This window comes from Salmo trutta, chromosome 3 (genome assembly GCF_901001165.1).
Source record: "Salmo trutta chromosome 3, fSalTru1.1, whole genome shotgun sequence".
Classification (NCBI taxonomy): domain Eukaryota; kingdom Metazoa; phylum Chordata; class Actinopteri; order Salmoniformes; family Salmonidae; genus Salmo; species Salmo trutta.
Genome location: NC_042959.1, coordinates 42,965,216 through 42,993,084, shown reverse-complemented (window position 1 = coordinate 42,993,084; position 27,869 = coordinate 42,965,216). Strand labels below are relative to the sequence as shown.

The 27,869-nt window shown below is 43.5% G+C and overlaps 1 protein-coding gene across 1 annotated transcript; it reads right to left on the bottom strand.

The window, feature by feature from the left end:
* LOC115175550 (transforming growth factor beta-2 proprotein) lies at positions 1–27,869 on the bottom strand. The gene is made up of 7 exons (XM_029734847.1): positions 26,426–27,869; positions 7,260–7,423; positions 4,232–4,364; positions 4,006–4,116; positions 2,957–3,125; positions 2,442–2,595; positions 1–2,158 (listed from the first exon to the last, which is right to left on the bottom strand). Exons 1-7 carry the CDS (start codon positions 26,769–26,771, stop codon positions 2,000–2,002), a joined length of 1,236 nt encoding a protein of 411 aa, XP_029590707.1. The 5' UTR covers positions 26,772–27,869; the 3' UTR covers positions 1–1,999.

Here is a 27,869-nt window from a genome sequence, read left to right as displayed (position 1 = left end):
TTCCCTTGTAATTTAAATAATTTATTTACCACTAGAGTACAACAACAATAATGTGTTACAATACATCATAGTGGGTCAACAACAACAAAAACATAATCATCATAAACAACAACAACGGAAAATAATAGCTCTATCATGACAATATTGGTGCCTCGCTCCTCTTCCTGGTTTTCCAGGAAGTCCACTGGCGCGGGTGCCCAAAGGGGGGTGGGGTTAGGGGCGGGGTAGTGTCACCTACACTTCCTGCTCTAAGTCACATCATCAACACTCCTCATTTAATAAGGGGGAAGTAACAACTAATAAAAAATCAAAAACAGAATCAAAATAGCGTCAGTGCAATTCTTTGTATCCAACAATTTTTATTCCTACAAAGGACAAAAACCTATGACTGAATAATGGCTTTACACTTTGAGGGAGGTGGGCGAGACGAAGCTTTTCAGATGCAAATGAGCAGATACAAACAACGCTGGTGTCCATAACAACTACTGCACACCTGTAAATATGACCTTTTGACCTCCGACCTAAAGTAATCTCAGACCTAATGGAATGGTCTCAAAGGTTCATGGAGAATCTCTGAACCAGGTCACATCTACTGTCCATTCTCACCTATTGTATCCCTTCTCTCTAATTATCACTACAACACCTCCCTAACTAATATACCTCCCCATTCCCATACCACTGCATCATATAGACAAGGACAACCCTGTTCCAATAAGAACAATCCAACATATCCACAGAAATCTTAAATGTGTGTTTATGATGACATACCTTGTGTAGTTAATGGAATCACTGTTGGGCTCCCTGAAGCATTCAAGATTCAATGCACAAGGTAAACAGAGCTCAAAAGTACTTTGGGACACTTTTTATTTTTTTTATTTTTTTGTTATCAAATTGTCAGAACTGTTCATTCCAGCAGTCTGAATATGTTGCCTGCTGCAGGGCTTGGGATGGGTGTGTGCTTTTTTAATGAATATGCCTGTGTGAGGATGAGTCTCTGTTGAAAAGGTAGGCATACTAGGTGTGCTTATTTTCTTTCATTCTGTCTCTCTCTTACAGTCTCCTAGCCTCTTTCTGCCTTACGTGGCTGTTACAGCACATATAAACAGCATATGGGATGCGATTATAACATTACTATGTTATAACATATTAGTAAACTGACATTGGGAAGTGGATTCATCCACCACTTCGAGAGAGAGAGAGAGAGTTGAAAACAATTTGGGTGCTAACCATAAAACACTTGACTTTAAATAGGCAATATAATTATCAAAAATCAAAACAAAATATAAAATCACAATAGTTTCAAAAGGATGCAAAAGGAGACAAACAAAATCAAGAAGATGGCTTGCTTTGAATGTTGAAACCGGGGGCGGTTGTCTTTGTTTATCAGACGTATTATTTCACATATAGACACATACTTTTTTCCAGTGTTTACCGTACTCTTGCGTCTTTGTGTGACAAGTGTGTGAGGTGAGGCATGTTAACAGGGCCTTTCTAAACACAAAAACACAGGCACGCCTGTACAAAAGCCACAGCTGTGTGTGTGTGTGTGTGTGTGTGTGTGTGCGCACATGCGTGTGTGTGTGTGTGTGTGTGTGTGTGTGTGTGTGTGTGTGTGTGTGTGTGTGTGTGTGTGTGTGCATGGTTGTTTCGGGAGACATGTTTTCTGTACCTAGATCTGCTCAGCACCTTTTCCACTTGTGCTTGTAGGAGATCAAATATGTCTTTACAATAGTGCAGGAGAGTGATAGTGTGACTGACTGTGTGAATGTACAGTATGTGTTTGTTGATGAATGTGTGTATGTGTATATATACAGTATGTGTATTTATGTGTGTGTGTACGTGTGGGTGGGTGGGTGCTTACACGTGTGTATGCGTGTGTGTGACTGAATGTGTGTGTATCCAAGTGTGTGTGTGTGTGACTGACTGAATATGAACGTGTGTATGAATGTGTGTGACTGAGTGTGTGTGTATGCAAATGTGTGTTGCCTTGTAACAGTTCCTAGCTGCACTTGCAGGACTTGACAATCATGTTGGAGAGCTGCTCTATCTTGGGGGTCTTGCCGATGTAGTAGAGGATGGTGAGAGGTTCCAGATCCTGAGACACACAGCAGGGCGATGCTGAGGCCTCCGGGTTGATGGTGTTGTACAGACCTAGCACCTGAAGCGAAGAATCACACACAGAGGTCAAGTATGAGGCTTGATGTTGACAAAGGCAATGGTCTTTGACCAGTGCTGCTTGAAACTATGAAAAAACAAAAAAGAGGAATGAGACGATCTACAGAAGAACTCCACTGCACAACGCTGCCACAATGATCGCTACGCCACACTGCTACTCTCACCACTGCTCTACACTACCACTCTGACCTCTGCTGGCTCTAAACTGTGGATTATTTGGATTAATATCCTGTGGATTATTTAACCTTTGACCCTTGACTTCTCACCTTGGAATGCTGGGTGTCAGCGCTCCATAGATAGGGACAGGCCCCGGCGCAGAAGTTAGCGTTGTAACCCTTGGGCTCGTGGATCCACCTCCAGCCCAGATCCTTCTTGAAGTCGATGTAGAGCGACCGCAAGCAGCAGTTATCCTGGACGTTTCTGTGTGTAGGAAGACAGCGAGAGTTAGGAGTGAGGGATGGATACGGTTCTGTGGGAGCCACACGTGTGTGTGTGTGTGTGTTTGTATGTGTGTGTGGGTGTGTGTGTAAGAGAGTGAATACATGCATAGCTGTGAGCAGAGAGAGTTCTGCAATAAGAACAATTGCCAAGTGTGTGTGTGTCACTGAGAGGGTGAGCTGCTGACAGAGAAGGTAACTATTAACTAGGTATGTACAGTATCTATTACGTGTGTGTGTGTATGTGCACATGCTTTTTGTGTGTGTTGAGTTCCCGACAGCAGAGTGGTGTCGGGGTCATGTGAGGATCTGTGGGGTCAGTAGGGATCAGTATGGGTCAGTACCTGGAGCAGAAGGCAGCGTCCAGGGCTCGTTTGGAGCGGTGGCTCTTGTGCTGGGACTCCAGGCGGTAGGAGGGCAGCAGCATCATGAGCAGGTGTGGAGCCTGGGCGCTGTGGCGCCGCTTCCTATACACCTTCAGGTCTCCGCTGTGGTGGAAGCTGTCATCTATACCTGTCAATCACACACATATCATCAATATTCATCATGTTCATACAATGTCAAATCAAGTTAAGGGAAATCAAGCGTGACATTTTAAAGTGGAAATGACAAATTTTTTACCTTTAAAAAAAAAAAAACTTGAATACATTACAATTTGCACAGGAAAATTCTCTGCGACAACAGAGTGATCAAATTAAGATAGAACGTCTGTGTAGGACCCATAGGGCTCTGCTCAAAAGTAGCGCTCTATATAGTGACTAGTGTGCCACTTGGGACGCAACCAAATGATCTGTACCAGTGAATCACACAAACTGCATATCTGCTACTTGCTGCACTTCTTATTTACACTTGCCAAACACATTGTTGCATAACTATTCATGTCAGTTATCTACATATCAATAAAAGTAAAATACAATGTACTTAATAATCAATATACAGATATCTTTATTTGATCATTCTGTTGTCGTAACTGTGGCTCAGTTGGTAGAGCATGGTGTTTGCAACGCCAGGGTTGTGGGTTCGATTCCCACGGGGGACCAGTACGGAGAAAAAATGTATGAAATGCATGCATTCACTACTGTAAGTCGCTCTGGATAAGAGCGTCTGCTAAATGACTTAAATGTAAATGTCGCAGAGAATTTTCCTGTGCAGCAGGAAATGCACACTGTAGTGTTTCAAGGTTTAAAAAGGCTTCTAAAAGTTTGTAATTTCCACTTAAAAATTTCAGACTTGATTTTCCCAAATGAAAAATGTATCAACCCCTTCAAAACTGTCCATAATAATTCACATTTCCTGTTGCTGCAGGATTCTTTTCCTGCTGTGAGAAACTGGTCAAATTCAGATAGCATCTGTCTACCTGTAGAGTAACACACATATACTGTCCAATACATACCTGCAAAGCGGGTTTCCAGCTCCTCACTCTTATTGGGGATGATGTAGTTGTTTGAGGGCACAAACGTGCAGCACGGACAGTGCAAGCTGATCTTGAATCCACTGTTTCTGTCTGGGGGGAAAAACAGGATTGTTCATATACATCAGGCCAATGAGATTTCAGCAACATGTACGGTCTGATCAGTGATTCAGCTGTAGTATAGGAGGTCAAAACCTCTGTGTTCTACCTCTGTGAAGCAACCATTCACTGACTGCCTCTGTCACGTCAAAAGACAGCCACTCCCCCTCCATGCGCGTGCGTACCACCTTGCTGTCGATGTAGCGCTGCGTCGGGGAAGCCAGGTCCTTGTGACTTAAAATCTGTGGAAAAACATCAAGCGCACAACACAAGTCCTATGTATGAGAACAACCTGGAGGGAAATTCTGGTAAGTCCCAGAAGTCGCTCCTGGTTCAGTTACTCGGGTCTAGTAGTGGTCCCCCCTGTCCCCCCTAGTCTCCCAGACTGCTCTCTCCCTGATCGATTGAGCAGGTCTAGGAGGAGCCGAGCTGGGCCGGAAACAGATGCCGGACAGAGCGTTGTTATTCTGCTGTCCTTCATAACCATGTATTTATGTTGGCCATGCTCTCCTTAATGTGAAAAACACTGCTCCTCTACTCCACCACTGTCTGCTACACCACTGAGATCTACTGCTGCTACAGGGAAGCCTGACAAGAGAAGCGAAAGAGGGAGGGAGGGAGAAGAGGTAGGGGAAAGGCGAGAGAGAGGCAGAGAGAGAGAGAGAGGCAGAGCGAGAGAGAAAAGGAGGTTGAGACCAGTCAAAATCTCTGAAAAGTAAGCCTACAGAGACTGTGGCCAATTGCTTACAAACTCTTGAGATGAGAGACAGACATGGGGGGCCCATCGACCTGGATGGTCACTTACTTCAACATATCTAGGCCCTAGCTATCTTTCCTCTAGGCCCTGGTTAGTCTTCACTAGGCCCTGGCGAGTGAACCATCTCAGGGCCCGATCACTCCTCAACAGTCATGGCAAAGAGAAAGCCTTCCTAGTAGTTAATGTATAGTATCACTGTATCTCTGAAAAATACATAATTATGATTATGCTCAATTCCACTCTGTATCTGAATGTGTGTGGAACTACACACGTCAGCGTAAGGTTTTGGGTGTCCAGTTCATGTACAGCGCGACTTGAATGAATTACTCAAGGTTGTCAGTTGATCTCCTTGGAGAAACTCTCCCTGGTTGTACCGGCTCTATCCGTCCTCCCTCACACGCTTTCAATCGCCTGTGTTCGCGTGAGAAAATCCTTTATGTTGAGCTGTGTTTAGGCCACCTGTCATTCACCCTGGCTGGACATAAACACTACCACGCCCTGGGAATGGGCTGGTGCCAACGGTCCTACACTGTGTGGAGGCAGTAGACATTGGGCTGGCTGGGCCGGAGCGCAGCCCTCGGAGACTCAGCACCGGATCTAAATCACCGCTCTGCATTCCACACTCCTCTCTCGACTCACAAATAACGCTGGACTGATCCATGAGCCGCCCGGCTCCCGACACTACTGACTCACACATTTCTAACAGGCCCACGCTGAGCTTCATAATGTGTGTGTACGCAAGTACGTTCAAGTACGGCATATAGTAATTTAGCGGTAAGCATTACGTACTGGTGTGAAGTGGTAAAACTTGGGGGATTAAAACAAAAAATAGTATCACCATACCACCATATTGTTATTCATGCTATGTCAAATGTGCTAATAGAGACACAGTATGTATATAGTATGGAGTGGTTGAGTAAAGAATAAAGGAAAATACACACCATAACGTACATCAGCCGTGCACAGTAAATCACCTGCTGTGTCGATGAACGGTGGCGATTGAACATGTAGAATCGTCGGGAAATTAACAGAAAATTACAACTGTCGTTCTGTGGTCAGAGGTGATAAAATGGCCACTCACTGCTTTTAATTCGCTGGCACAGTCTGTTTTGTCCTTAAGTGGAAATTACACTAGATCCAGCTCAGAGTGGTTCATCAACTAGGTTTTCATCCAATTGGCTAAAGATTTTCATGCAGATATTCTAAAATCCGCATAAAAACAATATGCACATTCTACCACCAGAGATGTGTTTCCATAAAATGGATTTGTTGTGGATAAAAAGCTGTGCGTGATGACATAGTGCACATGTACCAAATAAAAAAGTAAAATGGGTTTCCAATGCATTTTCAACTCTACCGATGGTTTTCTCACAAAAGATGTTGCGTTATATAGCGAGTGTGCCCACTCTGGTATTGACACATGCGCTCTAGCCAACAGCTCGCAGATACACTGCGGTTAGGCCTATAGCCTACAAAATGAGATTATTATGGACAAAAGAGCAAGATCATTTTTATTTGTGAAACGCCAAGCATCCATGATCATGTCACCAAAATAAGACCCTCGATATTTATTGGAAAGGAGCATCAAGCTCATCACGTTGCACTTTCACCAACCTGTGAAGTTCATCTTCATTTATTTAATCTGTAGCCTAATAAATTGCATGCTTTCCTGGACAAGTCGTAGTGGGAGTACCACACAACATTTCAATGTGTGACTCCAAGTTTACTTCAATATGATGGTTGTTATATCAATATTGGTGAATGTAAGCATTTCCACCGACATTTCTCGCATAATTAATTATACTGACAGCAAAAGATGCCAACTTGTCTAGTGTACTTTGTTTAGTCTACATTTGGTAAGTTTACTGACAAATGTTCTGATTCCATCAGGCTTGTCTTACATTTTGTATCCAACATGTACAGTACTTCACTCACATAAAAAGGTTGGAGTGGCGTCACTACAGACTTAGGTTCGAATCCAGGCTGTATCACAACCGGCCGTGATCAGCGTTGTCCGGGTTAGGGGAGGGTTTGGCCGGGGGGCTTTACTTGGCTCATCACGCTCTAGCGACTGCTTGTGGCGGGCCGGGCGCCTGCAGGCTGACTTCGGATGTCAGTTGAACGGTGTTTCCTCTGACACATTGGTGCAGTTGGTTTCCAGGTTAAGCGGGCGGGTGTTAAGAAGTGTGGTTTGGCGGGTCATGTTTCGGAGGACGCATGACTGGACATTTGCCTCCCGAGCACGTTGGGGAGTTGCAGCGATGAGACAAGATCGAAATTATGGAGAAAAAGGGGGTTAAAAAAAAAATCGATTACATTTAAAAAAAAAAGAAGGTTGGATGGAAACCTGGTTAGAGATGAGGACAGAAGGGAGGTTTACCTGGTACAGCTCAATCCTCTGTTCAGACACGCGGGCCTTGGTGTTCTGGAGACGGAAGACGCGTAGCTCAGCCTTGACCAGGTTAGAGGCATTCTTCTCCATGGAGGTCACGTCGAAGGTGAGCCGTCTGTAGTACGGGTTGTAGTACGTGGGAGAGATGACATCTGAAATACAGGAAGGAGGACGGAGTTTAGCAACACGACTGACGATTGTGTTTGTGTGTGTGTAAAGACAAGATCAACCCAAATGTAATGGCTGACAGGGTGGAAATTCTTCCCTACTTTTACTCTTCCCCAGTTAATTCACTCACTGTGTTCAGTTGAGGGGTCATAAAAAGGCAAAATGACATTCACTCTCATCTTTGCAACTTCAAAGAATTCTCATACTTCTCTATGAGAAACCACAGCAGTTAACAAAATAGCTCACACACCAGATTAGAATTGATGCCATTCGCTCTCTTGCAAATGTTAAGACACACACATCTCCCTGTCTCTCGCGAGGGTCACTTGGGGGGGTAATGCTGCAGTTCATATGGTTCTTATAGGAACCCGGTACTATGGTAACACTCACTGAATACTCCCGAACATGTGTGTAGCTCTGTGTAACTATCTGATATGGGATCTGCACAGTAGTACTGTAACACTCACACACAACTCAAAACCATGTGTGGTAGAAGCGTGTGTTTGACAGAAGCTTACACAGTGGAACCGGGTGACACACTTCACATTGACAACCCTGTGTGTAGTGGTGCGCCTGACAGCCGTGCTTGAGCGCAGAAAGTAATGCAACACACGTAATGCTGGGAACCATGCGTGCGGTGGTGTGTGTTTGACAGTTCTCGACACCACGGTGTATTAGGAGGCCCGGAGCCTTAAATTGATGGCTGCAACGTTAGGCAGAAGCCCAGGATTAGCCAGCCACCATGGTTTGTTTAAAGAGAGTATACAACCGCAACGACCATCAAGACAGGAGGGAGAGAGAGGAGAGAAGGGGGAGAGAAACTGCTAAGCAGTTGTACTTGGAGCCAGACCTAAATGGACAACTACAGACAAAATACAATTTACTTTACTCAACACAGAGATAAATTAGTTGAATTATAATAGCTTGTGTGTTTGGGGGGTTTGTATGCGTGTTAAACACAAAGCTGTGACAATGCTCTTGTGTCAGAGGGAGCATAGGTGAGGTGACTGTGTCTAATGTGACCTTTGACCTTCTTAGTGAGATCCCCACTCAGGTCTCTCACAGGCACCTACCAAATACCCGTCCCAGCGTCATGTTTCAGAGCAGTTCCTGGCTTTTTTTATCAGTCTATCAATCTTTTTTCTCTCTCTCTGTGTGTTGCACCAGTGACCAATGGTCTGGGCGCGCCAACACTAACCCTTCTCTGTGTGACCAGAGAGTCAGATGAGCCAAGACTAACTACGCTCTTGCTCACTTCCTTCCCATCCGTCAACAGAGAAAGTCACACTTCCAAGTCCCAATGGGCCAGCTTAAGGCGGTGTGTAACTTCTTCACAGCAGCGCTGCCTCATGAATGAGGCCGCTGTGCTTAACACAACACTGGCCGCATTGACCGAGGGCACAGGAAATAGTGCAGCTGGACTAACCACAATGAACACACACTCACCTAATGTACAGGTCTGGATATCCATTCGCACACATACAATCTATTTGCATACACTTCAAACAGACATACATACCCCACCAGACACGCCACAACGTGTTTCTTCATGGTACCCAAACCAAAAACAGATTTAATGCATTGCTCAGTTATGTATAGAGCCATGTCATCGTGGAATGCTCTTCCACCAGATGTAACTTAAGCAAAACGCAAGTTTAGCTTTAAAAAACGGATTAAAAATACATTGTGCATCACAGCGCCTCCTCTTTCTAAAGATGTAATTTAACTGTACTGTATATAAGAATATGTATATATGAATTGTGTGTAAATAGTATTTTTTGTTGTCTCCACCTGTCTTTCCTCTATAACTCTTATTTAATAAAAAAAGTTATAATTTAATGTATCTTGTCTATAACTGTTCTGTACTTCGTTATGTATTTGTACGTTTTATGTGGACCCCAGGAATAGTAGCTGCTGCATGTACAGTAGCTAATGGGGATCGTAAAAAACTAAACCAAACACACGCAAGCACACACACAAAGACACTGTATATTCGTTATATATACATGGAATGCTCTCTCACACACAACTACTGCTCAATAGGTCCTTTCGCTCAACAAAACATAAACAGTCAAGCAGACACACACAATACAGTAAGACATCCTCCCTCAAGTCAACTGGGGAATTCTGGGTGACTCAATAAGCCAACCACTGGTTGACATGAGGGTCAGTGGCATAGATAAAGAGAGAGAGAGAGAGTCAGTCAGACCACAGTAACACTGATTTATACGAACATGACACCAAAATGATCCACCACAACTGGCGCCGCTGTAGTCTGTCTATAGAGCACTGCACCCGGGCTCATTCAGGGAATTGAGACACGAGGAGGCAGTGGTGATGTCACAGATGGAACGGAACACACCAAGCGCAGGCTCATTGGGAGGGGGTGAGGGGCTTGGTTAGAGGGGCTGCACTATACTTTCATTAACCAGACCAAGGCCTCCCTTCTTCCCCCTTTCCTCCCAGAGGGGAGCCTGATGTCACATGAGAGCTGTCACACACAGCGAATAGACAGCCCCCCTGATCCCTCTAATCATTCCCTTCATTACTCATCACTTCCATGACATTACAGGCCAGTGACAAAATAGTCAGGCATGTGCTGCTGGGAGAAAAATACTATACTGCCCCCATGTATATTCAGAAGCCAAGCAATGATTGTCACGGACTTTTCAAAAATAAATAACAAGCACATAGTTTTATTTCTTATCACATTTTTCAATCAGGCAAGTCAGTTATGTTGTAAGTCACATACAAGCAACTGAGGGAGGAAAAAAACTGGGCTTATCTTTCAGGGATCACACTGTTTCATAATAATACACCATGAATTTCTTCCTGCGCGGGGAGGAAGAAACCTGTCCTGGGATACTTCAAACATCAGCTTATAACATTTATTCATAACAACCTTCGGAAACATACAGTGCCGGAAAGTATTCAGACCCCTTGACTTTTCCCTCATTATTTTGTTACGTTTTGCCTTATTCTAAAATGGATTAAAAAACATATAATAATCAGCAATCTACACACAATAGCCCATAATGACAAAGCAAAAACAGTAATTGTCGAAGGAATTGTCTGTAGAGCTCCAAGACAGGATCGTGTTGAGGCACAAATCTGGGGAAGGGTACCAAAAAATGTCTGCAGCATCGAAGGTCCCCAAAAACACAGTGGCCTCCATCATTCTTAAATGGAAGAAGTTTGGAACCACCAAGACTCTTCCTAGAGCTGGCCACCTGGCCAAACTGAGCAATCGGGGGAGAAGGACCTTGGTCAGGGAGGTGACAAAGAACCTGATGGCCACTCTGACAGAGCTCTAGAGTTCCTCTGTGGAGATGGGAGAACCTTCCAGAAGGACAACCATCTCTGTAGCACTCCACCAATTAGGCCTTTATGGTAGAGTGGCCAGACGGAAACCACTCCTCAGTAAAAGGCACATGACAGCCCACTTGGAGTTTGCCAAAAGGCACCGTATAGACTCTCAGACCATGAGAATCAAGTTTATATGGTCTGATGAAACCAAGATTCAACTATTGGTCCTGAATTCCAAGCGGCACGTCTGGAGGAAACCTGGCACCATTCCTACGGTGAAGCATGATGGTGGCGGCATCATGCTGTGTGGGTGTTCTTCAGCGTCAACGACTGGGAGACTAGTTCGGATTGAGGAAAAGATACTGACGCAAAGTACAGAGCGATCCTTGAAGAAAACCTGCTCCAGAGTGCTCAGGACCTCAGACTGGGGTGAAGGTTCACCTTCCAACAGGACAACGACCCTAAGCACACAGACAAGACAACGCAGGAGTGGCTTCGGGACAAGTCTCTGAATGTCCTTGGGTTGCCCAGCCAGAGCCTGGACTTGACCCCGATAGAACATCTCTGGAGAGACCTGAAAATAGCTGTGCAGCAACACTCCCCATCCAACCTGACAAAGCTGAGAGTATCTGCAACGAAGAATGGGGAAAAACTCCCAAATACAGGTGTGCCAAGCTTGTAGCGTCATACCCAAGAAGACTCAAGGCTGTAATTGCTGCCAAAGGTGATTCAACGAAGTACTGAGCAAAGGGTCTGAATACTTATGTAAATGTGATATTATTATTTTTTTAAATCTTCTAAAAAACAGTTTTTGCTTTGTCATTATGATGTATTGTATGTAGATTGATGAAGGGGAAAAAACAATTCAAAACATTTTAGAATAAGGCTATAAACGAATAAAATGTGGAAAAAGTCAAGGGATCTGAATACTTTCCGAAGGCACTGTATATACCTGCTCACCGAACATCTCATTCCAAAATCATGGGCATTAATATGCTCTCCTCACAAGTAGAGTCCTATAGAGTAGTGGTTCCCAAACTCTGGCGTCAGCAGAGGGGTTGCGGGGGTCCAACCCCTCTCACAATATACAGCTCTGCAAAACAAATAAGAGACCACTGCAAAATTATCAGTTTCTCTGGTTTTACTATTTATAGGTATGTGTTTGGGTAAAATGAACATTTTTGGTTTATTCTATAAACTACTGACAACATTTCTCCCAAATTCCCCCCCCCCCCCCCAAAATATTGACATTTAGATAATTTACTTGCAGAAAATGACAACTGGTCAAATTAACAAAAAAGATGCAGCGTTGTCAGACCTCAAATAATGCAAAGAAAATATGTTGACTAGCGTTTATCTTGGGGGAATTACATTAAATATGCATCTTTCCCACGGCTCCAGAGTCGGGAGGACTGTGAACTGCTCAATGTCTGCTGTGCCGTTATCTAAACAGCAGAGTCACAGGGACCTGTGCCAACTAATGCAACCCCTCCCAGCATCCTTCACTCCTCACACTGTCACTGACCTCCACTGACCCTACACACACTTCCTGCACCCTGGCTCCACCCCCTTGCTTCCTGTCCCCAGAGTGGTTCCAGAACTGCAGCCAGCATCATCTTTGTCTTTTAATGCACTCCAGACATGCAGGTTTTATACAGTACACCGTGGTGTGTGTGTTGCCCAAACTCTCTCAGTTTATACTGTAATGACACTAAAACTGCCCTTAATTGCAGACTGTTTGTCAAATAGTGATGTTTCAAGCTGTGTCTGGCTTCTACTTTACAGAGCGACATTAAGGAGTTTTTTTTACATGAAAGGGACTTTATGGTGCTTGGCACAGGTCAGTGAAACACCTGAAGTGGGCAAACATTTGACCTTCGAGAAAGGAAAAAACTATTTAAGGCCGAACTGTTTAAATTGGAGTTGGTCTGTGCTGGTTTCGGCTGAGCCCACTGCTCCAGCAGCACTTGACTTTGACTCCTTTTGCTAATGGTCAGCCAATAAAAATGTCTGCTCAGTTTTTACTTAGGATCTACGCACTATTTTAAAATCTCATTCAACAAGCTCTTTCGTCTCCTTAATTGAAGACAACTTGATTTTTCCTGCCCTCACTCCCTGATAATAAACAGTGCAAAACATTGAGAAACAGCTGAAGAGTGCCTACAAAAGTTAAAATACCTAACTCAAAAGGTTCTGCTCTGGAGAAAACTTGCCTGGTAGCAGATCTGGGACCAGGCTAAAAACTGTGGTTTCAATAAAAACCTGTGGTACTAGCACAGGCTATTAGGATTCCATAACAACACCTGCAAGTGTTTTTGCAGATAAATTGGCATGGTGCATGCAAACACAGTCTTACACACAGTCTCACACACACACACACACACACACACACACACACACACACACACACACAGGGATATTACAGGGTGTTTTGTGTAATATTAAAACATTTGAGTTGCCTGGAGACCTTTATGGCATAACATGTGGCTTTAATAAAATATGACATTAAGTGGTATATATTTTATGAGGAGACATTCATTTTCTTTATTGTTGGAATGGTCCTACAAGCCATGAATTACCAAGAAAATATCAAAATGTTTGTTCAAATTTCCCAAAAGTCTGGTTTATGACTTTGTAAAATTACCGGATGCAACTGTTTGCTACCTCATAGTCATTTTCACCATTTGAAAATGGAAATTGAGACCAAATATTGGTTTGCAGGGCTGAGATACCGGGACAGACCGAAGGGAAAATTATTTGACCTACTTTGGAGCATTTCTCACTTCTGTAAGACATGCTCTCAGATTCCCCAGGCTTACTCTATGGACGGACAGTCTGTTCTCTCTCACACACACTTGACCGGCAAGTGGTACCAATGCACCAAGTAGGGAACCAACAGGACACTGAACAGCTTCTACCAGGAGTAGCCATAAGACTACTAAATAGTTAACCAAATAGCTACCCAGACTATCTCAGGACTTTACAGTGTGCCCAAACATTTTTCTGTGCGACCTATAATTTGTATTTATTTGCCTTCAATATTTATCATTGTGCTCCAACATTTCTTTGTGTCCGCCTACATTTTTCCACTTAGGCGCACACGTTTTCATCGTAAAAATAAGTCAGCATAGAGTATCTGCATTTGCAGTATCTGCATTTGACCCTCTTTGCACTAACTCTTTTGACTCATCAAATACACTGCTGCTGTTACTGTTTATTATTTATCCTGTTGCCTAGTCATTTTACCCCTACCTATACGTACATACATTTCATTCAGAAAGTATTCAGACCACTTGACTTTTTAAAAATGTTGTTCCGTTAGAACCTTATTCTAAAATGGATAAAATTGTTTTTTCCCCTCATCAATCTACACACAACACCCAAAATGTATTACAAAGAAAAAACTGAAATATCACATTTACATAAGTATTCAGACCTTTTACTCAGCACTTTGTTGAAGGACCTTTGACAGCAATTACAGCCTTGAGTCTTCTTGGATATGACGCTACAAGCTTGGCACACCTGTATTTGGGGAGTTTCTCCCATTCTTCTCTGCAGATCCTCTCAAGCTCTGTCAGGTTGGATGGGGAGCACCGCTGAACTGCTATTTTTAGGTCTCTCCAGAGATGTTCGATGAGGTTCAAGTCTGGGCTCTGGCTGGGCCACTCAAGGACATTCAGCGACTTGTCCCGAAGCCACTCCTGTCATTATCCAGTTGGACGGTGAACCTTCACCCCAGTCTGAGGTCCTAAGCGCTCTGGATGTCACGTCCTGACCAGTAAAGGGGTTATTTGTTATTATAGCTTGGTCAGGACGTGGCAGGGGGTATTTGTTTTATATGGTTTTGAGTGTGTGTTTATGTAGAGTGGTGTTTGATTTATGTATTCCGGGGTTTTGGTCATTGTTCTATGTTTGTATATTTCTATGTCTATTCTAGGGTGTTTAGATATTTGTTTAGGTAATTGGGATTGGGGCCTTCAATTGGAGGCAGCTGTTTATCGTTGCCTCTGATTGAAGGTCCTATAATTAGGAGTATGTTTGTTTTGGGAATTGTGGGAGGTTGTTCTTAGCACTGCTGTATTTAGCCTGCAAGACTGTTAGTTCGTTCGTTTCTTGTTTTGTTTATTTAAGTGTTCACTAATAAAGTCAAGATGAGCACTCGACCCGCTGCGCCTTGGTCCACTTACTACGACGATCGTGAGACTGGAGCAGGTTTTCATCACAGATCTCTCTGTGGTCCGTCCATCTTTCCCTCGATCCTGACTAGTCTCCCAGTCCCTGCCGCTGAAAAACATCCCCACAGCATGATGCCTCCACCACCATGCTTCACCGTGGGAATGGTGCCAGGTTTCCTCCAGACGTGAAGCTTGGCATTCAGGCCAAAGAGTTCAATCTTGGTTTCATCAGACCAGAGATTCTTGTTTCTCATGGTCTGAGAGTCCTTTAGGTGCCTTTTGGCAAACTCCAAGCGGGCTGTAATGTGCCTTTTACTGAGGAGTTCTGTCAGAGTGACCATTGGGTTTTTGGTCACCTCCCTGACCAAGTCCCATCTCCCCCAATTGCTCAGTTTGGCTGGGTGGCCAGCTCTAGGAAGAGTCTTGGTGGTTCCAAACTTCTTCCATTTAAGAATGATGGAGGCTACTTTGTTCTTGGGGACCTTCAATGCTGCAGACATTTTTTGGTACCCTTCCCCAGATCTGTGCCTCGACACAATCCTGTCTTGGAGCTCTACGGAATTCCTTTGACCTCATGGCTTGCTTAAAACATGATCTAAAAACCTGTCTTTTCTTTGTCATTATGGGCTATTGTGTATAGATTGATGAGGAAAATGTTTTATTTAATCAATTTTAGAATAAGGCTGTAACGTAACAAAATGTGGAAAAAGGGAAGCGGTCTAAATACTTTCCGCATGCACTGTATCTACCGCAATTACCTCGTACCCCTGCACATCAACTCGGTACTGGTACCCTGTGTATATAGCCAAGTTGTTGTTACTCATTGTGTATTTATTCCTTGTGTTATTATTTCTTCTATATTTTTCTCTCTGCATTGTTGGGAAGGGCCCGTAAGGAACCATTTCACTGTTAGTCTACACCTGTTGTTTACAAAGCATGTGACAAATAAAATGTTATTTGAGATGAGGAGATGTGGAGAGGAGAGAAAAGGGAGGAATGCAAAGGTGAGCGGGAGAGAGGGAGAGACAGATCCTGTGTGGAATCAAGACGACCATCTAAAGATACAAAAAAAAGGCACGAGCAATGACAAAGGAGAGAAATATTTTTCAAGAAAAGGTAACGAAGAGGTCGAGGAAAGGAGAGGAGAGGAAAGGAGAGGGGAGAGGTAAAGTCGACTGGCTGAGAAAGTCAAACTTGACAGATGGAATAGGAGAACAACGAGACAGCGATAAAGAGAGAAGTCGAGAAGGAAACAGGGACAGACAGGAGATCACAGAGGAAAGAGTGGGGGGAGAGTGAGAGTAAAGGGGGAAAAAAGACGACAGAAAGTGAGAGAGAGAGAGAGAGAGAGAGCGAGAGGGAATGTGAGACGGGAGAGCGCTCCCGCCTGTCTCGTTCCCTGCAGACGCCTCCGCCCAGCCACTCACCTGCCAATAGCAAATTGAAAACAACTCTGCACATAATCCCTGGGAACTAAAAATACCCGGTGCTTTGAAGCCCCTTCCGTGAAGGCCTGTCAGTCTCCACAGGCCTCTTTCCCAGCAACAGACCAACACACACATACATAAATGTATATACACACATATACAGAAACACACACACAGAGAGAGAGAGAGAGAGAGAGAGAGAGAGAGAGACTCAGATGAGAGGGGCTTTTGGGCTTCAGCCACCAGTCAGACACATGGTCCCCCTCCACTGTTGCTGTATGGCAACCAGAAAACAAGCAAACTAGGCAGCAGCATAACAGAGCAGCGATGGAGAAAGATGAGGAGAGATAGTGTAAGAGTGATATATAGAGAAAGGGGGAAGGAGAGAGAGATACCTCATGGCGGTGCGTGTATGTTTGTGTTTGTGTTTAAATGTGTGTGTGTATGAGAGAGAGAGCGAGAGAGAGCAAAAGAGAGCGAGAGAGGGCGAGCAAGAGAGCGAGGGTGTGCATGCATGCTGGGTAGCAGTGGCCTGGTCCAAACTCAGTGGGAGAATACCTCACCTCATTAATCGCTGAATACATAAACCTTCGGGAACACTATGACACACACTGCAATACACTATCCTCTGCTCGACGATTGCGTAACATTACAAACCGCAATCACACATTCAACAGTCCCATAAAACGTGCCTCTCTGCAGGACACATTCACTAAACTGCCCTCCACTAACAGCAGCACTAGCTCTCACTCCCGTCTATTACTCTCATGTTAGAGTATCATCTTACACGGGAACCTGTCCCATTGTTGTAAACAATACGAAAAGTCGTCAGAGGAACAGTTGTTATTCTTTTGCTTACTCTTTCTCTCTTTCCCCATTTATTTTTTATCTTTCCCTCGGTTATGCAATGCTGCTTGGCCACGGTTGTCCTCCAGTTCAAATGGCAGCAGCGTCCAGGTCTTGCGTAAGTTTAGCAGAGGATCGAGCCCCATTCTCAACAACAATCCCACAGTGCTGCTGCTGCTGATACCTCCTGGCTCTCTGTCTCTTTCTCTCCTTCTCTAAGAACACCAATGAGACATCAACATGGTGCACAACAGCAGAGAAACTGACACTGGCAAAGACCTACTGCAGATGCCTCAGTCAAAGAACTACACAACACCAAGGCTACATGGCATTATGATTACATATCAAACACAGTTTCATTACGACAGAACTCAGCTCCATGACACAGCAACAACATAGCCACCAGTATAAAGAAAGACAGGATTACGTATCACAGCCATATACCTGAAACGGGGATACAGGGGAAACACATTGACTATAGTAGTTGCTTTCGGACAATATCCCTTCAAGACAGATGTGCAATTGCTTGAGGTACAGTGGCACCAAACCCAGGAAAATCCCTCTCCCTTGAAACAGCTTGGTCAAAGTCAGATGCAGCTAATAATAGCAGCAAAAACAGCGTGAGCTTGAGGCTTTGTCTTGCCCACAAATAGTTCAAATGGGCCCGCTCTCCACAGTGTGTTTGTGTTCATCTGTTTGGCTGTTGTTTGTACAGCCCTCTCCTCACGAAGCAGCAACACACGCACAAACGCACATACGGACACACGCGCCACAAGACCATGTTATTTACAGAAGTTCAGGGGAGATAGGCAAGAGTGTTCACTTAAACTAACTAAACACAATCCATCACACACATCGAGCCACACCAGGCTCAACACATACAAGGCTTTCAACATACTGAGCTAACACATCCGAACACACAAACACCAGCAGTCAAACACAAACTAACAAAGATGCTGATATTATAGAAAAGGCCCAATGCAGTCAAAAACTAGATTTGCCTGTACTTCATATTTCCGCACTATGAGGGAATAATACTGTGAAAAAGTGCAAATGATGATAACACTCTTTTAGTGTAAGAGCTGTTCAAAAGACCGCTTGAAATTTCTGCCTGTTTTGGTGGGATGGAGTTTTGACCTGCCTGGTGATATCACCAGGCGTTAAATTAGTTAATAGACCAATAAGAGAGTTCCAAACCTCTCTGCCAATAACAGCTCGTTTTCCACCCTCCCCACTCAGACCACTCCCAGACAGTCCTAGAGAAAATCTTGCTTGAGAAATTACTCTTTGCAAAGAAGCTATTTTTGTTTCTTTTTGACCATTTTTAATTAAACCAATCTTAATTGTTACCCAAAAATGATTTGATATTGAGATAAAAACGGCTGCATTGGACCTTTAGCATACTAGACAGGCACACAGACATACTGTACACACACAAACAAGAACACAAGCACATACAGTACCAATAAAAAGTTTGGACACACCTACTCATTCTTTATTTTTACAATTTTCTACATTGTAGAATAATAGTGAAGACATCAAAACTATGAAATAACACATATGGAATCATGTAGTAACAAAACAAGTGTTAGACAAATCAAAATATATTTTATATTTTAGACTCTTCAAACCAGCCACCCTTTACCTTGATGACAGCTTTACACACTCTTGGCATTCTCTCAACCAGATTCACGAGATAGTCACCTGGAATGTATTTTAATTAACAGGTGTGCCTTGTTAAAAGTTAATTTGTGGAATGTATTTCCTTCTTAATGTGTTTGAGCCAATCAGTTGTGTTGTGACAAGGTAGGGGTGGTATACAGAAGATACAAATAAAGAAAAACCTTTGAATGAGTAGGTGTGTCCAAACTTTTGACTGGTATTGTATATGATTGAATTGCACACATGTTACACAAACACGGGCAAACACACACACACACATGCATGCACACAATACACACCATTAAATCTTAATACAAGCAGTGCTATTCATAAATGTGCATTTGTCTTTAAGTCCTATGTATGTCTGACACTCTCTGCTTCCCATAATACAAGTGACACATCCTTCCTGCAGACAGTTTAAAAAGCTGATTAGATTTAATTCTGTAACTCAAACACTTGACACATACACACTGGGCCTTTCTTTTATATTGACCCTCTGCAAACTCTCACCAGAAGAATGGCTCCACACAGCGCTAAGCTAGCTAGCTCACCTTATGAGAGTTATATTATGAAGAAGAAAAGAACTTCACAAAAGCAAAATAACAAATCAAAATCAATTGTATTTGTCATATGCTTTGTAAACAACAGGTGTAGACTAAGTGAAATGCTTACTTATGGGCCATTCCCACATTTTATTATGTTACAGAATTATTCGAAAATTGATTAAATTGTTTTTTTCCCCACTCATCAATCTACACACAATATCTCATAATGACAGAGCAAAAACAGTAAAAACAGTACTTTGTTGAAGCACCTTTGGCAGAGATTACTGCCTTGAGTCTTCTTGGGTAATGTGCAACAAGCTTGGCACACCTGTATTTGGGGAGTTTCTCCCATTCTTCTCTGCAGATCCTCTGAAGCTCTGTCAGGTTGGATGGGGAGCATCGCTGCACAGCTATTTTCAGATCTCTCCAGAGATGTTCGATCGGGTTCAAGTCCGGGCTCTGGCTGGGCCACTCAAGGACATTCAGAGACTTGTCCCAAAGCCACTCCTGTGTTGTCTTGGCTGTGTGCTTAGGGGTGTTGTCCTGTTGGAAGGTGAACCTTCACCCCAGTCTGAGGTCCTGAGTGCTCTGGAGCAGGTTTTCATCAAGGATCTCTCTGTATTTTGCTCCGTTCAGCTTACTCTGACTAGTCTAGCAGTCCCTTTAGCTGAAAAACATTCCCACAGCAGGATACTGCCACCACCATGCTTCACCGTATGTATGGTGCCAGGTTTCCCCCCAAACGTGACACTTGGCATTCAGGCCAAAGAGTTCTATTTTGGTTTCATCAGACCAGAGAATCTTGTTTCTCATGATCTGAGAGTCCTTCAGGTGGCTTTTGGAAAACTCCAAGCGGGCTGTCATGTGCCTTTTACTAAGGAGTGGCTTCCGTCTGGCCACTCTACCTTAAAGGCCTGATTGGTGGAGTACAGCAGAGATGGCTGTCCTTCTGGAAGGTTCTCCCATCTCCACAGAGCAGAGGAACTCTGGAGCTCTGTCAGAGTGACCATCGGGTTCTTGGTCACCTCCCTGACTAAGCCCTTCTCCCTCGATTGCTCAGTTTGGTCGGGCTGCCAGCTCTAGGGGAGTCTGGTTCCAAACTTCCTCCTTTGAAGAATGATGGAAGCCACTATGTTCTTTGGGACGTTTAATGCAGCAGAAAATGCAGGATTGTGCCTCAACACAATCCTGTCTCGGAGCTCTACGGACAATTCCTTCGGCCTCATGGCTTGGTTTTTGCTCTGACATGCACCTTCAACAATGGGACCTTAAATAGACAGATGTGAGCCTTTCCAAATCATGTACATTCAATTTAATTTAGCACCGGTGGACTCCAATTAAGTTGTAGAAACATCTCAAGGATGCACCTGAGCTCAATTTCGAGTCTCATAGCAAAGGGTCTGAATACTTATGTAAATAAAGTATTTCTGTTTTTTATTTTTAATACATTTGCAACAACAAAAAAATTAACCTGTTTTCGCTTCGTCATTATGGGGTATTGTGTGTAGATTGATGAGGGGAAAAAAACAATTCAATACATTTTAGAATAAGGCTGTAACCTAATAAAATGTGGAAAAGGGGAAGGGGTCTGAATACTTTCTGAATGCACTGTACATATAAAGTAGGTAGGGATAAAGACAATAGGATAGATAATAAAACAGTAGCAGAAGCGTATGTGATGAGTCAAAAGAGTTGGTGCAAAAAGGGTCAATGCAGATAGTCCGGTTAACTTACTTACTATTTAGCAGTCTTATGGCTTGGGGGTAGAAGCTGTTCAGGGTCCTGTTGGTTCTAGACTTATTAATCAGCATCATAGCTTGTTACAGATTAGCAACATGGACATTGTTCTATCACATTCATGTTCAATTAATTTACCTTAGTAGAGCTGTTACTGCACAAAAAAAGCGTTACTAACTATAGTAAACTACAGCGTATAACAAGGAGGCTTTATGAGCAAATAACACCGAAACACTCCAAATCTAAAGTGATTCAAACTTGCCATAATGCATTTTATTTTAACCATGTAAAGTTTAATGTTAAGAACTTATTCAAAGTGTAATGTGTTATCGAAAGGCTAGGTAATTAGTGCTCCATTGAATCCACATTACTAAATAAAGGCAGAATCAACATGTGGTCTCTATTTACATTGGTACAACAGGCAGATGCTTTCCACTCACTGTGTTAGCTCCTTAACAGCTGACTTCTCTTAAAAACACTGAAATGTTTGCCCAACAACATCTCATAAATTGGAAATACGTCAAGTGATTTGCTGCGAGTACAATATATCAATGTCTAATGCCTTGAGTGTAGTTTAGATAGTGTCGTAAATTGTACTACACTATGTACAATGTACTCTTCTATTCTACAATGTACATTTCCAAAGTTAACATTAATGTAAATCAAATGCCATATATAGTTTAATACAAACACTCACAGTGATATGACTAAAATCATGGGAGGAGTAGGCTGCTCTGAACGAGGATTGCACTTCTATATTGAACAAAAATATAAACACAACATGTAAAGTGTTGGTCCCATGTTCCATGAGCTGAAATAAAAGATTCTAGAAATGTTCTACACACACAGAAAGTGTATTTCTCTCAAATTGTTGGCAGACATTTCTTTACATCCCTGTTAGAGAGCATTTCTCTTTTGCCAAGATAATCCCTCCACCTGAGAGGTGTGGCATATCAAGAAGCTGATTAAATGAGCATTACACAGGTGCACCTTGTGTTGGGGACAATAAAAGGCCACTCTAAAATGTGCATTTTTGTCACACAACACAAATATCTCGTGTTTTGAGGGAGGGTGCAATTGGCATCCTGACTGCAGGAATGCTCACCAGAGCTGTTTCCAGAGAATGTCATGTTCATTTCTCTACCATAAGCCACCTCCAATATCATTTTAGAGAATTTGGCAGTACGTCCAACCGGCCTCACAACCGCAGACCACGTGTAACCACGCCAGCCCAGGACCTCTACATCCGGCTTCTTCACCTGCGGAATCGTCTGAGGGGGTGCTGAGAAGTTTTCATGTCTGTAATAAAGCCCTTTTTGTGGGGAAAAACTCGTTCTGGTTGGCTGGCCATGGCTCCCCAGTGGGTGGCTGCGCCCTTGCCCAAGTCATGTGAAATCCATGACATAGCCTAGGTGACAAGGTTGAAAAAGACGCAGCAAGCACACACGCAGGCAATGCATGCAGCATGCACACACACACACATACGAGATTGGGAAAGGGGGGGGGGGTGTGGGTGAGAGAAGGCAAGCATTGGGAAGAGTTTAATTGGGGGCCAATGAGTATCAATGAGGGGCAAAAATGAGTGGAGAGATGAGAAAGAGAGAGGATGAGATTGGGATGGGGGAAGGATAGGTTCTCTTTCTACAAACCACTCGACAGCCCAGCAACAGTGGGTCTCCAGCTGGAATTGTCCATGGAGCAAGTGGCAGAGCAGAGCCCAGGGCAGCATTCAGTATTACAGTGGAGGAAAAAAGTATTTGATCCCCTGCTGATTTTGTACGTTTGCCCACTGACAAAGAAATGATCAGTCTATAATTTTAATGGTAGGTTTATTTGAACAGTGAGAGACAGAATAACAACAAAAATCCAGAAAAACGCATGTCAAAAATGTTTTAAATTGATTTGCATTTTAATGAGGGAAATAAGTATTTGACCCACTCTCAATCAGAAAGATTTCTGGCTCCCAGGTGTCTTTTATACAGGTAACGAGCTGAGATTAGGAGCACACTCTTAAAAGGAGTGCTCCTAATCTCATTTTGTTACCTGTATAAAAGACATTGTACACAGAAGCAATCAATCAATCAGATTCCAAACTCTCCACCATGGCCAAGACCAAAGAGCTCTCCAAGGATGTCAGGGACAAGATTGTAGACCTACACAAGGCTGGAATGGGCTACAAGACCATCGCCAACAGCTTGGTGAGATGGTGACAACAGTTGGTGCGATTATTAAGAAACTGTCAATCTCCCTCGGCCTGGGGCTCCATGCAAGATCTCACCTCGTGGAGTTGCAATGATCATGAGAACAGTGAGGAATCAGTCCAGAACTACACGGGAGGATCTTGTCAATGATCTCAAGGCAGCTGGGAACATAGTCACCAAGAAAACAATTGGTAACACACTACGCCGTGAAGGACTGAAATCCTGCAGCGCCCGCAAGGTCCCCCTGCTCAAGAATACATATACAGGCCCGTCTGAAGTCTGCCAAAGAACATCTGAATGACTCAAAGTGTTGTGGTCAGATGAGACCAAAATTGAGCTCTTTGACATCAACTCAACTCGCCGTGTTTGGAGGAGGAGGAATGCTGCCTATGACCCCAAGAACACCATCTCCACCGTCAAACATGGAGATGGAAACATTATGCTTTGGGGGTGTTTTTCTGCTAAGGGGACAGGACAACTTCACCGCATCAAAGGGACGATGGACGGGGCCATGTACCGTCAAATCTTGGGTGAAAACCTCCTTCCCTCAGCCAGGGCATTGAAAATGGGTCGTGGATGGGTATTCCGGCATGACAATGACTCAAAACACACGGCCAAGGCAACAAAGGAGTGGCTCAAGAAGAAGCACATTAAGGTCCTGGAGTGGCCTAGCCAGTCTCCAGACCTTAATCCCATAGAAAATCTGTGGAGGGAGCTGAAGGTTCGAGTTGCAAAACGTTTAGCCTCGAAACCTTAATAACTTGGAGAAGATCTGCAAAGAGGAGTGGGACAAAATCCCTCCTGAGATGTGTGCAAACCTGGTGGCCAACTACAAGAAACATCTGACCTCTGTGATTGCCAACAAGGGTTTTGCCACCAAGTACTAAGTCATGTTTTGCAGAGGGGTCAAATACTTATTTCCCTCATTAAAATGCAAATCATTCAATAACATTTTTGACATGCGTTTTTCAGGATTTTTTTGTTGTTATTCTGTCTCTCACTGTTCAAATAAACCTACTATTAAAATTATAGACTGATCATTTCTTTGTAAGTGGGCAAATGTACAAAATCAGCAGGGGATCAAATACTTTTTCACCCCACTATATATGTACAATGCCTGCTTGCTGGTTTAAATAGTGCACTGCCAGGCTTCTCCCTCTGCCCCCACTACACCCTCCCCAAACCACACCCATCTCCCCCCTGCTCCGGCCGACTCCTCCCCTCCACAGCCCATCCTCTCCCCCTTTTAGTGCGAGTTACAGTGCCGTGGTGCCCCGCAGTGCTGCCTCTGAGGACTTCCTGGCGCCCTACCAAATAAGGTTGATACCCTTGTGTGTTTGTGTGTCTGTGTGCATTATTAGCTGGCAAAGACATTCATACTTTGACACTGGATCACACACACACACACACACACACACACACAGTCAACTGTTAAAAAAATAGCCACTTGTATCGTCTTTGGCTGTGCACTATGGGACTAACAACTGGTGGTTTGACTCCCTCTCCCTCGTCTCTCTCTTTGTCATCTTTCCTCCCAGGAGCTAAAGAGTGGAGCAGCATCAGAAGTGAAAATCAAAAAGGATAAATACAAGAATAATCTGTCTTTTTTCTCTGGATGTTGACTCAGAATTATTTATACCCTGTAAATGCCTTCCTGACTGCGCTTGGCACATTGCCTGATCTATTCATATTTAGGGTATTTATACAACGGGCAGGGCCAAGGATAATATTTAATGCAAAATATACTTTGGGGCATATAAAATATCTCCTAATTAACTTTTCCTCCATGCCGTGTACTCACATTTGATCTGGAGGAGAAAAAAATATTACAGAATAAATGGCACAATAGCAGTGTTTAATAGTATTATTGTGTTTAGACAACCATAACTTTGAAAATATGAATGCCTATGTAAAAATGTAGTTATTAACACAGTGGTTTATTACTTGAAAGCAGTGAGGGGGTAAAAACAACTTTAAATTAGGTAATTGTAGTGACTCTGGGTTAACAGTCCCAGACCCCTATTAATCCAATCCAATTTGGGAGTGTAGGTCACACAAAACACACACACACACACACCATTTTCTCAATATCACCCCCTGCCTCAGGAGATGAAAGGAATAAAACTTGATTTCTCAAAACTGTTCTGACAATATTTTAGATTGCCCTGCTCTTGGTGCTTTATAGCAGTCAGGGAAAACAGGAATTCAGAGGCGGCCCACTGAGAATAAGATGGTATCACTGATATAATCCACTCTTTCAATGTGATATAAATACTCATAGGCCTCTCTATGTGTTAATGAGTCATTTGCCATTGGTGCTCACCCTGTCCCTATCTACACAGCAGCTTCAGGCTGGAGAGACTCAGGCAAGGACACGCTGAATTAACATAAAATTAGGGAAAACTTTCGAGTTAAATTACAAATTTACTCACATACACAATACAAGGTACCCCTTCTTTAAAGTGAGATTGGGGGGGGGGGGGGTAAGTCTTGGATCAGTGTTTCATTGTAGTCTGCTTCTACTACCTCATAACTATGCAATAACACATTGTCAAGCCGGTGCCGGGAGTCAGCCTAGAAGGAAATCGATCCCCCTATCTCACAAGGAGTTCATGTCAGGCAACTTTTTTCGATGACCGCTCTAGCAGCACAGGGCCGCATTATCGTTGTTTTACCTGCCCGGATGCAACAGTGCCAGGAATAGTTTATATAGTTTCCACAAACACACATGATGACATACATAAAGGGAATGGCGATATTTTAATACTTTGCAGATAATACTACCCACTGGGCAAAATCGTCTCCACGTCATTTCAACCCAAAAACTCAGTGGAAAACTGCAGTCATCCAACTTTTAACCTAAATCCAATGACATGGTGACATGCTTTGTTGATTTCACGTTGAATTCACTTTAGTTGACAACTCAACCAAATGTAAATCAAAACTGTACGTTGAATTGACTTCTGTGCCCAGTGGGTAATTACCGGTTATTGGACCTTTTAAATTATGCATTTAACCATAACCATTACACATGTGCGCAGGCGCTCTGGCACGTATTCAGGCGCGCACACAAACACACACACTTACTCTCAGAGGGGTAGGGGGGTTGCATGTCGATTTTGTGAACCTCTTTTGCATAGTACTCCTCCTCGCTTCGTTGGCGCTCACACGTCGCCGCCCGTTCGTTGGCTTTCTCCTGCAACAGGTCCCTCGTGCTGTTATAGATGGCGATGATATCCCGCGACACCTCTTCGGGCTTGGGGTATGTCTCCGGGGGGCTCGTGAGCTTCAGCTTGCTCAGTATCTGTCCCCGGATGGCTTCTATGCGCTTTTTCATAAACTGATCCATGTCCAGCGTACTGCATGTAGACAAACTGACGGCCACAGTGGCTAAATCCAAGGTCAGGAGAAGACTTAAAACGCAGTAGTTCATTGTGAACTCTAAAAGTAGACTACAGCAGCGTCTTGAAATCTTGACCAAAAAAAATGATAAAGCGGCCTTGGAAAGGGAATTTAGATATAACAGAAAGGCAATATAAACATGAAAAAAAAGGCAAAATATTGGATTTTTTTTTACAACTAAATATAGGCCTACACACTTAACTACTTGTAGCCTAAATATTGGGAAACGTGGTAGTTTTGTGATCCCAGTTTAAGCACAGTATTTCAAATTGTGCCTGGAAATCCATTTAACAACCATGGAAGGGAAATAATCTGTAAAATCCGTTATACGGGCAGCGGAGAGCAGACAGCAGCAGTAGGCTATGTATATTACCAATCACTTCACAATAAACGCATACTAAACGCGCGTAAAGTTACAATTGTCCAAACAAAAAGACCGAATTGTGGCCATTAAATGGCAATCAAAGTTTAATACAAAAACGACGTAAAACAAACTACAACCAGCTAGCTCGCTATCTCCAGTTGTACAGAACAGACGTGTAGCCTGTGGGTTAGCGCACACCTCCACTGCATCAGAGCGCTGCAAGCTTTCCAACTGTGGCCAGTACCGCGCTCAGCACAAGTCCGTCTTTGATTTCTCTATCTCAAGATCAAGATGGGCTTCGCTGAGCAGTTGCATCGCGGTTCTTGACAGAAGAACATACAACAGTGCAAAAATCAACCCGTCCGGGTACTCGCAAGGTGTCGTCTCGATTTGATATAACCTATTAAAGTTGTTATAACGCATATGTTGGGTCAATATAAATTGAGAAAATGCGGGATTTTTTAAAATCAAAAGTATGGCAAGTACGTTGAAGTATAAAGATAATAATTCCTTTTAATACAATGGTAAACCGTTGACGCGTTCCTCCATCCCTTCTTGCTGAAAATCGGTCCACAGAGCTGATGTTGCCAGTGGCACAACAGCATGCGGCAGGTTGTAGAGGGATATTTATAAGACTTACTTAACCACGTGCTCCCCCGTCTTCAAATTGATGTTGTGATCGTCACTTTCAGACCGGGGGACTCCTTCAACTTCAGGTTACGATACGATTTATTGTAACGAGTGTTTAGTGTGCCCATCCGGACA

Bases quoted from the DNA above. Each gene is read 5' to 3' on its own strand.
- LOC115175550 (XM_029734847.1), bottom strand. From the start codon at position 26,771: ATGAACTACTGCGTTTTAAGTCTTCTCCTGACCTTGGATTTAGCCACT. The intron at 7,424-26,425 runs GTAAGTGTGTGT...CCTGTATTTCAG, and splicing joins ACCCCCCTACCCCTCTGAGA to ATGTCATCTCTCCCACGTAC. The intron at 3,126-4,005 runs GTATGTATTGGA...TGTGATTGACAG, and splicing joins GCTGGAAACCCGCTTTGCAG to GTATAGATGACAGCTTCCAC.